General features: G+C 40.9%; 1 protein-coding gene across 1 annotated transcript in view; it reads left to right on the top strand.

The window, feature by feature from the left end:
• Nucleotides 1–1,396: 1,396 nt before the first annotated feature.
• The window catches only part of CFTR (CF transmembrane conductance regulator), a 142,405-nt gene continuing 129,447 nt past the window's right edge, over nt 1,397–14,354 (top strand). Inside the window, exon 1 of the mRNA XM_050936035.1 lies at nt 1,397–1,485. Within this exon, the coding sequence (XP_050791992.1) occupies nt 1,433–1,485 (53 nt within the window). The 5' untranslated portion in view covers nt 1,397–1,432. The remainder of the gene's footprint in view (nt 1,486–14,354) is intronic.

The following is a 14,354-nucleotide window of genomic DNA, read 5'->3' as shown; positions in this document are numbered from 1 at the left end:
TATGTTTCTGAAGGCTCCTGCTCACTATAGCTCATCAGCTTCTTTAGCTGTGATCCCACCCTTCTGTTCAACCTCTTTTTATCTCTGCAGCTGTTTTGAGTCTCCTGATCAGCCCCAGCTGAGCAGGCAGGCAGTTCCCCAATCCTAGTAACCCTTTAGTGGCCAAGACAGCAGTCTGCACACCCCATGCAAGTATCCTTATTACTAAGTATTCACATTTTGTACTTATTTTTATTCATATCAAGCAGAAATTAATGAGGTAATTTCACAGTAAACAAATTTGCCAAAGACCTGGAGATGATAAAAATCTCAGATTCAAAAAGCCTACTTTGCTATTCATTTGCTCCAGCCCAATGTCAATGTGTGCTTAACACTTTTAACAATAGCGTTCCAGGATTTAACACAAGGTGTTTTGAGCACTTTATAAAGGCTGAGGCGGGAGCAAGGATTTCAACTCCCCTTGCACCGGATACCCGAGTTTACCTTTTCTTCTGAGGAAACCAGCTTTACAGGCCAAGTCTTGTATTTTAAAGCGGGAGTCTCCGTTTCTCTCCGTAAACCTTTAAAGAAGGTTTGTTGACTGAGACTGAAATTGGCCCCACAGCAGGTGCCCCGGTGAACCCCTGCCAGTTATTTTAGGTCGGTAATGTGTTGTGCTTGGCATCTGAGTTCCCAACACAGCCAGGGGTGGGGTGTAGCAATACCTGGGATCAGAGCTCTGGAGTGAGCAGTGTTACACAGTACCAGGCAAAGACTGCAACCCAGGGGGCAGGGAATAAGACCCCGGGCACAATCCTAAGCGCTAAGGAGGCGGGGGAAGCACTTTCCCAGCAGAAGGAAGAATCAGTTTGGAGCCCAGGAAGGGGAGAGTGTGTGTGTCCTGCCTGATCCCAGCAAGCTGTTGGGGGGGGGGGGTCACCTGGAAGAGACTGACCCCAAGGCGCTCTGGAGCCCGCCCTGCTTGACATAGCCCCGAAGCACAAGTGTGGGACGAGCAAGCCCGAGAGGCGTCGCTATTTCTCTCCCAGTGCCGGAGACGCAGCCAGTCGGCACCCGGGGGTGCGGGGCTCCTCGCGCTCAGCGCCTCGGGGGCGGGGGTCCCGGCAGCCGGCCGGGCGCGGAGCGCGCACCTGACGGGAGCAGGCGAGTGGCTCCCGCAGCGGCGGATTCCTTTGGTGCCGGATCCACGGGCACTGCCCTCGAGGGGCGAGGCCAGCGGGGCGCGGGGGAGGGGGTCGGAGGGCAGGCCCCGTGGGCACAGCAGAGGCGGGGAGAGGGGCAGGGGAAGGAGGGAGGCAATGACATCAGCGCGGGCAGGGTGCATAAGGTGGGGGAGCCGCAAGAGCGGAGCGGCCGCGGGAGAGTTTAGCAATTAGCGAGCGCCGCTGCAGCTCCCTGCGCCTAGCGCCGCCCGGCAGGCGGCCCGGGCACCATGCAGCGGTCCCCTCTGGAGAAGGCCAACGTCTTCTCCAAGCTTTTCTTCAGGTAAGAGCCGGGGCTCGGGCGGGGGCGAGGGGAAGGACCCTGCAGCGGGCGGCGGCATGCGAGGTGTGGCTCGGCTGGGTCCCCCGGCGCTTTGCACCCGCGCGCCTCGGAGGACCCCGGGGGACGGGCAGTGGGTGGTGACTGCGCGCGAGCGCAGGGCTGCCCCCGCCTGGAGCCCGGGACCCTCAGCCGAGTCTCCTCTGGGCACGTTGCCTTGCGCCCGTTAGCCCCGAAATGTTTTGCAAAGAGAGCCGCGCTCCCCTGGTTTATTCCAGGAGGATCTTCGCGCCGTGGTCTTCTCTGGCACCGCATGCCCGTGTTTTGAACACAAGGGGCGTCTGAAAGCTCTTAGGTGCAAGTGTCATGCAGGATCACATCCATACCGGGTAAATTACTTTATAGTAGATTATCTGTGCAACCTTTGGTTAATTGCTCTACTTCTGAGCCTGGCTGTTGTACATTTAACTCCAGGGTGTGAGAACTTCGGAGGAAATGTGCTTTGCAAGCACGTTTTTTTTTTACAAGGTGATCTTAGGGACACCTTATACATAAATCTCTCCCTTCCGATTGAGACGTGTCCTATGGGGCCGAAAGTCCCCGATCCCTTTTCTCTTCTTCTTCTGTGTACAAAGGATCCTCTTTCGTCCCCCTCCCCCACCACACACAGTGGGACGACACGGAAATCATACTTTTGAAATCCTTTTACCTGGAGTTGTTACAAGTAACACCTGATATTATACCAGACAGAGATTAGAAAGACAAAAATCCTTCTCTATATTTCCCCAACTTTGGGCATCTGACAGCATACCGGGTACACTCAATTTCATGCAGCTGGGTAGTTTTCCTTGTTGTTTGTGTGGGTCCTACATGCAGCAATAGGGGTGAAAAAATCAGTTTGTAAAATCGAAAATGTGATTATGATTGGTAGCGGGATTCTGGTAGGTGTAGTACCTCGGATAACTTTTAGCCCAGGTTTTTAAGATGCAGACTTTAAAATGCCTCTTTTAAAATGCTTTTGGGGAGACTAGTCCAGGCTCTATTTTGTTTTCATCTTAGTTATTTCTAGGGCACCTCGCAGAGTAAGTACAGTATCTTAGAATCTCTGATGCTTACGCCTCAATTAATACAGTACAAGAAAAGAAAATAATTTATTTCTGATCTCTGCTTTGGGCCAAATTTCCATGGTCTAAAACTAGGGCTTAAATACATGCTTAATGTGAAGCATGTGCTTAATGGGCTTTGGATAAAACCCAAGATACTTAGATTCCTCTTGACTTTTTCTATTGATTTCAATGGGCTTTGGATCAGGCCTGTTGTGAAATTGAAATAAATATAAATCAAGGTGTAACTAAAATAACATTCTTATTACTCTGTTTTAAAGAGATGTACTAAATATATACTCAAAATGTTTCCTTCTGTCATTAACATTTAAACCATATTATAATAATAATTGATCTGACAGAAGAAAAATCAGCCTAGTGAAAATAAACTTCCTATGGATAAACACAAAAATACCATGTACAATATGAGCGTACCTTCACAGTGAAAGAAGCTGATGAAATAATAAATTTCTGGTGCTACAAAGTTCTCTATTTGCTGTCTAGGATATTTACATTGCAAGTGATTCCTCTACTTCTCAAAATGTGTCATCTATTTTAGGATTCAGTACTTTTGGAATATTTTATCTGATATATCAATAGATTAAAACTAGTTAGATGTGAAAACTGATGAATGTTAAGAGTTGCATCAAAATTTTTCTGTTGGAAGGGTGCCAGAACACATAGTTCTTGTTTGTTAAATATCTGTCTGTTCAAAAGCCAACATATTTTTTTTAATTGATGAAAATGTATTAGTTTATTTGAAAATACATGCTTTCACTGTTCAGTTACCCAAATACAGTGTCTGTCTCATAGGGTCAAGACTAATTTCAGGGGGAAAAATTATGCTACTCTAGTTGCTAGAAACCAAGCTGTCTTACAGCAACAAGTGAAATGGTCAAGTTATCAGAAGTGAACAAAATTTAAAAAATACTATGTGTGATGAACTTTACAAAACCAGAACAATATTGTTTCATAGCATTAGGTAGACACTTGTAGACTCAGTAAACTGGTTCATCCCATAAAGTTGTGATAAAAAGTTGGATTTGGTTGAGTTTTTCTAAAATAGTAGAATTTCATTTTAGTGTGTAATTGTATCTGCATAACAAGAACAGTCCCAGTTCAAGAAAGCAGCCTCATTTAGAAAGCACTTAAGAATGTGCTTAATTGTAAACATGTGGCTTAAGTGCTATCTCATGGACCCAGTGTGGTACTATGAAGTACTAATGTTCTAATGTAGCATGAACAGAGCAGCTGAAATAAAATCAAGGAATCAGCCCTTCCTTTGTTTGTAAAGTGATGTGGAAGAAAAAGTTACTTTTTCCTACTAACAACAGTTATTTAACATTGTCTCATAATCTATCTTCATGTAGTTTAAGAAATCTTCACTTAAAACAGTGTCTGCTGGGTTCTGTTTCTTTCATAGCTTTGTATTTGTAAAATGCCAATCTGGATATAATGCAATGTAATAGACTGAAGGTCACTATAGGACCATTTGAAATAATTGTGGCAAAATTTGCAGAGAAGATATCCACCAGGAGATTATCAGTGATAAACATATACTTCATCATGGTGGTTCTCAGCTATCTGATGACAGCATATGAAACGTTAAATAATAGATTACTTTCTACAAACCTATTGCCAGATTCTTTGCTTAGATGCATCTGTCCTGCTTGGGAGTTATGTGAGCATAGCTGAGTGCGGAATTTGAATCTTAGTTTGTAACTAATATAGTTAAGGTAGATACATTTCAATACTGTATTTGTACATTTTCTTTAAAAATGTTTCCAATCCCTGCCCTAAAAAAAAGTTCAGACAATAACAAGTTTTATAAACAAGCCATGTCAAATATGGACTCTTAACAAGGCAATACCCTCTTTTTGTATGACTATTCAAGAAAATGATCCAGGCTTGCAAAAAGAGAAAGAGAGATTTGATTGCATAGACTATAAAAGTTCATAATTTAAAAATTAGCTATTTTCTGAAACATTTATAACTGTGAATAAATAAGCAGGTTTTGTTTAGAAAATTACATTTTTTCATATTGAAGAAATGAAAAGTAAACAACAACGTTTACTAGGAAAATGTTTTATGTGGAAAACATTCCACGTTATGCTGGAAGGGCATAACGAATGGGGTCCTGCAGGGATCAGTTCTGGATCCAGTTGTGTTCAATATCTTCATAAATGATTTAGATAATGACATAGAGAGTTCACTTATAAAGTTTGAAGACGATACCAAGATGAGAAGGGTTGCCAATGCTTTGGAGGATAGGATTAAAATTCAAAATAATCTGGACAAACTGGAGAAATGGTTTGAAATAAATAGGATGAAATTCAATATGGACAAATGTAAAGTGCTCCATTTAGGAAGGAACAATCAGTTGCACACATACAAAATGGAAAATGACTGCCTAGGAAGGAGTATTGCGGAAAGGTTTCTGGGAGTCATAGTGGACCACAAGCTAAATATGAGACAACAGTGTAACACTTGCAAAAAAAGAGAACATCCCTCTGGTCTGTATTAGCAGGAGTGTTGTAAGCAAGACATGAGAAGTAATTCTTCTGCTCTACTCCGCGCTGATTAGGCCTCAGCTGGAGTACTGTGTCCAGTTCTGGGTGTCACATTCCAGGAAGGATATGGACAAATTGAGGAGAGTCCAGAGATGAGCAACAAAAGTGATTAAAGATCTAGAAGACATGACTTATGAGGGAAGATTGAAAAAATTGGGTATCTTTAGTCTGGAAAAGAGAAAACTGAGGGGGGACATGATAACAGTTTTCAAGTACTGCATGTAAAAGGTTGTTACAAGAAGGAGGGAGAAGAATTGTTCTTCTTAACTGCTGAGGATAGGACAAGAAGCAACGGTCTTAAATTGCTCTTAAATTGCAGCAAAGGAGGTTTAGGTTGGACATTAGGAAAAACTTCCTGTCAGGGTGGTTAAGCACTGGAATAAATTGCCTAGGGAGGTTGCGGAATCTCCATCATTAGAGATTTTTAAGAGCAAGTTAGACAAACACCTGTCAGGAATGATCTAGAGAATACTTAGTCCTGCCATGAGTGCAGGGGACTGGATTAGATGACTTCTCAAGGTCCCTTCCAGTCCTATGATTCTATGATTTGTGCAAGTTATAACTGTGCTACTTCTGTTTCTACCATAGCTCCAGAATACATTTCTTCCTTTCTACTCCTCATGGCAAGACCCTAGTCTGTGCTTTGGAAACTTTTCATCTAGACAAATTCAGAGTGGAAATAAGGTGTAAAGTTTTAACATTCAGAGTAATTAACCATTGGAACAATTTACCAAGGGTGATAGTGGATTCTCCAGCACTGACAATTTCTAAATCAAGACTGGATGTTTTTCTAAAATATCTGCTCTAGGGATTATTTTGAGGAAGTTCTATGGCTCGTGTTATACCGAAGGTCAGATTAGATGATCATCATTGGTTCCTTCTGACCTTGGAATCTATGAATCTTGATTCAAAAAATAGACTCTGATCCAGGAAAGGCTTAGGATATGTCTACGCCACAAATTAAGTAATTGCAGTGCAGATAAGCATATCTGTTTCAGCTTTAATTTAGCTAGCATGGGAAACAGCAGCAATGAAGATGTGTCAGCATGGAACCTGGTGCAGGCTAGCAACCCAAGTACACACCCAGGAACCCAGATGAGATCTGTTGGGTTGACAAGGCTGCATTGCCAGTTAGATCAAAGCTAGTGTGGGTATGCCTTCTTGCACCACAATTACACATTAATTTTCAGTGCAGATGTAGCCTTAGACAAAGTAGTCCCATTGTCTTCATAAGGACTACTTAGAGTGTGAAGTTAAGCAAATGCCCCCTTTGCACAATGACAGCACCTTCCATCCAAGGATTTCAAAGTACTTTACATACATTCCTTAGTTGTCACCATATCCCTGTGGAACTGGAAAAATATTATATTTATATAAATGTAAGTATCATTATTTTGTAGCTGAGGTAAATGATACATAGAGATTAATGTCCACATTTGCAGAAGTGGCCACTAACTTTGGACACATCAGTTTTTTTGTGTCCATCTTTCAGCATATAAGGCCTGACTTTCAAAGGTGCTGAACATTCACAAATCTGATTGAATTCGGTGACAGCTGTGGGTGTTGAGTATCTCTGAAAATCAGCCTCTAAGGTTTTGAGGATTGGCATTCAAAATTTGAGTCCACTTTTTAAAATTTGGGTGCAAGAGGTGTCTCCAGTGTGGAAGAGGAAATCTGTTTTATAACCTGGACTAGTACTCTGATCTCCATATTACAAATCCTGTTATTTCAATCCCAGTGCAATCCTCCCTCTGCTAACATGTTTAAAGTCCATCCCTGTACAAGTCTGAACCACCAATGTTTCAGTTAACGCCAAAAGTACTAGTTCCACAGCAACTAATGGAACCTCCTCCTATATGGCTATTTCATCCATCTAAAACACAACTGTCCAAATCAACATGTGTCTGAGTTTTCTGAAAGATGCCAAAAGGCTCTTGGCTCTGTGATAGGACAAAAACTTGTAGTGGGCATGTATATTTAAACCAGAATAAATATTTGAAATTTTTAAGAATTTATCAATTTTTTACACTTATTCTATTTTATCAGGAATGAGGGCAATGCAGTTAAATCTTTAAAGTATTTTTAATTACTAATAATAGACAGTGAAAGCCATCTTATTATTTGCATTATACTAGCCTCTAGAAGCTCTAATAAAGATCAAGGACCTCTTGTGCTAGGCACTGTACAAAGATGTAGTAAGATACAGTCTCCACCTTGAAGAGCTTACAGTGTAATAGACAAGACAGGCAAGGGATGGGGAAAAGGACGTATTATTATTCGCATTTTACAGATGGGTAACTGAGGCACAGAGATTTTAAGTGATTTTCCCAACATCACACAGGAAGTCTGTGGCAAAGCAGGAAGTAAATCCCGACCTCCTGAGTCACAGTCCAGCTCTTCAACCACCAAATCATGCTTCATGTGTGGGAAAGTTAATTCAGAATGTACCTGAAACAAGCTATCCATACAAAAGATACATATAGGAATTCTCACTCTCTTGAATACCCACGTTTGACATATTTTCACTTCAATGGAAATAGTAATTTCTCTTGCATGAGAGAAGAATTTGAGAAGATGTCAATTTACCCATGGATGTTTATTTCTTCATTAATCTCATTTAACCACCTGTCAATTGTTCAATAAGATATTTAGTTCTGTTCACAAATAAGTCAGCTATGCTGGAATAAACTATAGGTTTGGAAAGGTTCTCTCTGATGAAATGCTTTTATTCCACCACTTTTTGAATAGCATGTGAAAACTGCACTGGACCTCAGTACGTAATGTGCCCATAAAGGCATAGATGGACAATGAGTGTGTCAAACCCAGGGAAACTCATGGTTTTAGTGGCAAAATGTTCTTGCTGGGGGATATTCGAAAGAATGGATATTTTGAGGTCTCTGCCAAGACACGTAATGGCCATGCTATAATGAACAAACTTGTGACTACCAAAGTGATTGTGTTTGCAAACTGTGCAATCATTTGAAAAATGATTTCACAGTACTTGTGGTTGTCCTAAATTTGCAAAGCTGTTGGTTTTGCCTCTTAGCTGTCCATGTCCTCTTTCTTAACTGTTGAAAACTGAGCAGATATTTTAATCTGCCAGTAGAAAAACCATTACTGTAGATCTGATAATTAATTCTGATTCTAGTCCTGATAGATAAAAGATTCAGGATTAAATCTTGCTCACCTTAGTCACATGAGGACTCCTACCGAACTCATTGAGACTATTTCTGTGAAAAATAGAAGATTTGGCCCTTGCTGATCTATACAACATTTCTAGTCATTTTATTGTCATTATTCATCTTCTGACTTATGTAGAACTCAATAGTTTTCTCTAAAGTTAGCTTTAAAATCTAAAGACATCTTACTACTGAACTATTGCAAATAATTTTAGAAAACTAACTTAATACTTTAAAAATACATTCAAAATAACATTGAGACAAATAGTTAATTTTTTTAAAAAAGAGGACAGATATTTAGGGGTACAAGCCATATTTACTAGTTAAAGGACAGCGTGAAGTGAGGTTAGTTCATTGACTCAGAATTAGTTAATATCTAAAAACAAAAGAGCCTTCTCTTGGGCCAGCTTTTCCATTGCTATATGTTTTAGCAAGTAAATGTTATTGCTCGACCTGTTTACAACTAATAGTCGACATTGTGTTCTTTCATGGATCCACTCTGTAATTGAAAGTTCAGTGGATATATCTCTCTTGCTTATGACAAGCTTCACGTTTGCCTATCCAGATCAAATAATGACAGACTTTAATGCGTTTAATATCTTTTACCCTTATAAGGCACAACACGTGTATCTTTGTTCCTAGAATGTGCCCTTTTTTCATTTTCACATATAGCCTGGGCTTCATAGTTATAATACCTCAAAAACCTGAAGTAGTACTGACAATCTTACTAGCTGTAAAAAGCACTATGCAAAGGAAAAATCAAAATTCTGCTAAAAAGGTAGGATCCTAAAAGCCACTACTAGATCACATTACTCAGTTGCAAATCCTGGACAATAGCCAGAATAAATGTCACATTTTTAAAAAAGGTCATAAAAATGTAAATCTTGTCCAAGATTTTCCATTGAGTAATTCTCATTAAGATTAGCCATTGGGACCCTGGGGTTTCAACAGAACATTGATTATTCGACAAACAGTGCTATTCACAGTTAGTGGCATAGTAAATGTTTTCCATATTAAATAACACTTGACAGCAAACACAAATGTTCATTAAGAGAGAAATTCAATTCTTCAGTTTTAGCGATCTGCAAAGAAAGCATATAAATTAATAAGATCCACATTTACCTCCAACTCTCTGAAGCAATAAATATAATGTTCAGAATATTTGTTCAATTTTTTCTTATATTTTAATCATGGTCTTTCAGAGCTGTAAAGAAATATATCTCAGCCACACAAAATTAATGCAACATGTTGTATAAGCATTTTCTGTCCTAATGTCTGATTTCATATAGAATGTTTTAAAATTATGGTAAGTAGAGAATGTTAGAGGTTTGATTCAGCCAGAGAAATACACAGGCCGTTGGTCCCGTTGTGGTGGAAAGCTCACAGAAAGGAGGATTGAAACAAGACACCTGCAACCCCAGGCATTTGGGGGACCTGAGACTGCACAATGCATTTCCAGGAAGAGGTGTTGCTGGCTGGTGATCAATTGTTGCAGTGTGGATGCTCTGAGTCTGTCAGTTGTGCTCTGAAAGATCTCCAGCCATGCTTTAAAGCTGTCCTCACCTGGCCATGCACTGCCTGCCATCCTCTGAAGGTTAAATTTCACACCTGGAATGAAGCTGCCATCACAGGTGTAAAGTGGGTGTGAGATATGCACTTCCTTCTACCAGCCATGTTGATTCAAGCACAAAGTTTTCATATGTCAGGTAGGGGAGCTCCCAGGGTTGGGGAAAGGATCCCAGGTCTCAGCCATAGGCCTCTTCACAAATGTCAACCTTCCTTCCCAGGGAGACCAGAGTTAACTCCTGGAATAAGCACCACACTTAATAATAGAACACTTTTATCTAACCCTAGGAAAACCAGGAATGCCCCTACGTCAGGGGCAGGCAAACTTTTTGGCCTAAGGTCCACATAGGGTTTTGTAAATTGTATGGAGGGCCAGTTACGGGAAGGGGTCATGGCCCGGCCACCACCTCCTATCTGCCCCCCTTCCTGGACTCCTGCCCCATCCAACCCCCTTGTTTCCTGACGGCCCGTGGGCCGTAGTTTGCCCACCCCTGCCCTAGGTCAAGGATCTCTGGCAGGGGATAGATTCCTTTGCCCCTCTTACAGCATATATCTCCCCTTGCATAGCTAAATACACACAGACTCTCTGCCCCATGCCAGTGCAATCCCCTCCCTGCTTTGAGTCAGTCCAACCTGTCCATGCACTCTGGTCTGTTGCTGGCACATGGTGGGAACTCAGAATTGTGTATTGGTTACTTGATCTCAGCTGTCCAGTCAGCTCCCAGCTGAAAGTTTACAAAAGTCCCCTTTTGCCAGCTACCTAAAAGGGATGACAGGAGAGCCAGGATCTCCTTTGCAACAGTCAACAGAGCTGACCAAGTGTGTGGCAGTGTACACAGCACCTGTTGAAATGGTGTCAGAGTAAATCAGAATTCCTCCAGGTCTGCCCCTGCAGGGCAGCTCATTTGCACACCTTGCAGCAGGCACTGCAGCTGAATTTCCACCATTTGGCTACAGCAAAGTAATTCTTTGGCCATGCCTTTTTCTTCACCTGCATGTCTACATCAGGACTGGGGGAGGGAGAGGGCCAGATATGTTTTGTCCATGCCAGGGATTCCTCTATGCTGGGGGAAAACCCACACTGCTGGTTAAATCAACATTGAGGCTACTTGTGACTTCAGAGGGGTATGAAGCAGCTTTAAGCAGGGCCAGGATTTGGCCCTGTTGAGAAGACAGCATCAGCTAATAGAGACAAGGTAGTACCTCTAGCAGGGCAGAAAAGTTCATCCAATAGGTTTGAATTTTCTCATGTGAGATAAGGTTCAGCAAACTAGAAGAGTAAATAGCTACAATAAGAGATGTATTGTAGAGTGCTAAAGGGAGGAAAAATTAAAGAAAAAGATTAGAAAACAAACAAAAGACAAGTTAAAACAATGTGTCACGTACATGGTATCCTCATGTCTTGTACCATTATGGGGTGTACTTTGTTACCAGGCTGTCAATAGAAGAGGTGGAACTTGTTTTCCTTCTTTTTTTCTTACCTACAGTTCACCCTTGAAACTTGTCTCCAGCTGGGTTTCATGTATATGTGCCCATAATAACATCCCTAGTTAGTTGCAAGACTCTGACAGCACTACAGGTTTCTCTGTGAAAGAGTTCATTAAATGCCAGCCAGTAATCTGGTGGCATTTGCTAATACAGTCTAATACTTTAAGGCCAATCTGTTTCCCTTCTTCCTTGCTTTCTTTGCTTCAAAAATTATTTCTCACTGACAACAGAAATGAGAACCAGAAATTAGGAATTAATGTTGGTATCTCACAAATTAAGCGCCATTGGTATCTCACAAATTAAGGTCTGCTCTGGCTCCATTGTGCTGCTTTGGCATTGCAAACCATCTATAAATCTGGCTTAACTGGCTAGCATAATTTAGCATCACCATACCAGTGCAAAAAAGTCAGAGTGTACTGGTGAATCTGGCCCCTCCAAATTATTATTATTGTGGGTTACTTATGGATGTACATGATGCTTTATAAAACACATACAAGCAGGATTTTCTTTCTGACAACAAAACTCAAGGAGTTTTTGAAAGCCCACCTTGAGGGGCAAGCATCATTGCAAGCTGTCTCTTAACACCACTATGTGTAGCAGCTGGAAGCTAGTTGATGCAGCAGCCCACAATTGAACAGAGCTGGCTGGGGAGGGGGCAGGGCCACAGCATTCAGAAGATGCACTGGGACCATGAGGTGCCACACTATGGGGATTATACTGGCATAGCTACAGCTTTGTAGCTAAGTGGCATAACCCTGTAGTGTTGAGACAGCCTGAGACTTTTCAATTCCTGTAGGAACACCACATCCCCAAGCAACGGTAGCTAGATTGACAGAAGTTGCATCTACACCTGGGATTAGGTCAGTATAGCTACAGTGATCAGAGGTATGGATTTTTCACATCCCTGAGAGATGTAGCTATGTTGACCTAAAATTTAAATGTGAACCAGCCCTGAGCCAGCATGTCCAGGTGCTGCTTCAACCACCAGAGTCTTCTACAATCTTGGTTGCTGTTGAGAGAAGCACTCCCAGTGGAATCCCTGGAGGAAGGTGATGGTAGCACTGCTTTGCCTGCCCATAAGGTGAATCCAGCTTGGGTGCAGCTGCTCCAATGGGTTGAGATTCCACTTATGCCCACAGGGTTGAATCAAACTAGCCTTTAAGGAGGAACCTATGCACTTACAAGCTAATTTGGATGGGTGAAATACACACTTTTAAGGATGAGGAAGACTTGTAGCTGATCAGCAACTCAAGCCACATTTTCATAGGTACAGTAGCCCCATGTTATATCACGCTATTTTTCGGTAACAGTCACTCTGCTCTCTCCAGCTACAATCAATTTTGTTTCTTCAGTCTGTGGCAAACTGGCAGTTCGATTCTAATAAAAAATACAAATAAAGGAAAATGTGTGAAAAGAAATAATACAATATATATGGGGTATGAAACTGTAAATCATTTCCCCCTTGTCTCAAGATAGGTAAGGTAGGGTTTGCTTATTACAGTTTTCAAGCCCATTGTAAAAGCCGAGGGTACTCATCAAAGTCAGTCTGAGGTATGGAGCTTTAGTACAGTACTTTTGGCATTAAGGGGTCTCTTAGGAGCTCTCTCAGCTTACTTGCATTAACTACAGTAGCTATTTAATGGACCCTCGCTTACATTCATTTATGATTGCCAGATTTTCTGAATGTACAACAGTTTCTTTTATGAAACAAATTTGTAAGTGTTTCTGTTTCTGAAGGACAAGGGATTAGCAGTGTTTGTATAAGCCATGTACAATATCAACAGCTACTCTTCCTTTCTGCCATCCTGTTCTTGATCTAAGTCATCATTTGCAATGACCACCCAGGCTCTTCCGTTAATGAAATTATGGCTTATTTTAAGTACAGAAGATATTAAAATGAATTAGAAATCAATTTCTTAAGTAATTGACCACTAACTCCAGTGGCAAAAAGTTCATGAACAAGTACACTTTTTCCTATGGTTCTTCAGAACAGAGTCTGACAGTTGGCTTTACTGTGACATATGAACAGTGTCTGCCTTTTCATGTAAACTGCAGTTAAGGACAGAGCTGAGACCAAACAATTTATCTGGAACTGTACAATTTCTGTTGTTGCAGCAATGAAAGACAATCCTTTTATTACTGAAAGCACATTCTCTCTGTGGTATTTAAGCTAGATATAGATGTCCACTTGGGAAATATTTAATTTCCCCAAGTGCTTTATGTACTGAATAGCTAGGCTTATTAAATTATGTTTCCTATGATTAATTACCTTTTAAAATGATAGATTAGATTGTGTATACACATGTACTTTCATACAGTCACATACACACATGCACTATGAGCATGACTCCCATTTATGCTGAAGCCCTTGTACAATGTTCTGTATTATATTTTCATCTACTTTAGGGCCCTTTTATGCTGCCAGTGTAATGGGGCCTTAATGTAGCTGAGAATTTGGTCAATTTTTTAATATAATGCACACAAACACACAGTTAACTCTACACCAAGACTCACCTTCAATAAGCAACTCTAAGTTACAACATTCCCTATTTTTTGCCTGAAGTTTTGTTTGACCCTTAGTTACAGACTGTCTTTTCTTGGCAATAAATTATGCAGGTGTTTTTGCCCTTAGATGGTAACTATTTTGAAATCTGTTTGTAAGATCACAATTTTTATCATATTCCTAAGTCATATGTTTGTCTATGCAACACACACATTTATACACATACACAGTGATCATTCACAATCTGTTTCTTTCCGTATTAGCTTTGCAATTATTTTGGAGGAAATGTATCATAGTTAACCATGATAGCCAAGCATATTTTGCATGTTACCTTGGATATCTGCAAAATATGCCATCGCCTTTAGTAAATCTTAAATTCATTTGCTAATTGTATTTTGTTTTACTTGTGTATCTTCAGATGACCTTATTAACAGATGATAACATAAAATTATGAGCAGGATTT

This window comes from Gopherus flavomarginatus, chromosome 1, assembly GCF_025201925.1.
Source record: "Gopherus flavomarginatus isolate rGopFla2 chromosome 1, rGopFla2.mat.asm, whole genome shotgun sequence".
Classification (NCBI taxonomy): domain Eukaryota; kingdom Metazoa; phylum Chordata; order Testudines; family Testudinidae; genus Gopherus; species Gopherus flavomarginatus.
The sequence above is the reverse complement of the archived record's forward strand: the minus strand, read 5'-3'. Positions and strand labels throughout refer to the sequence as shown.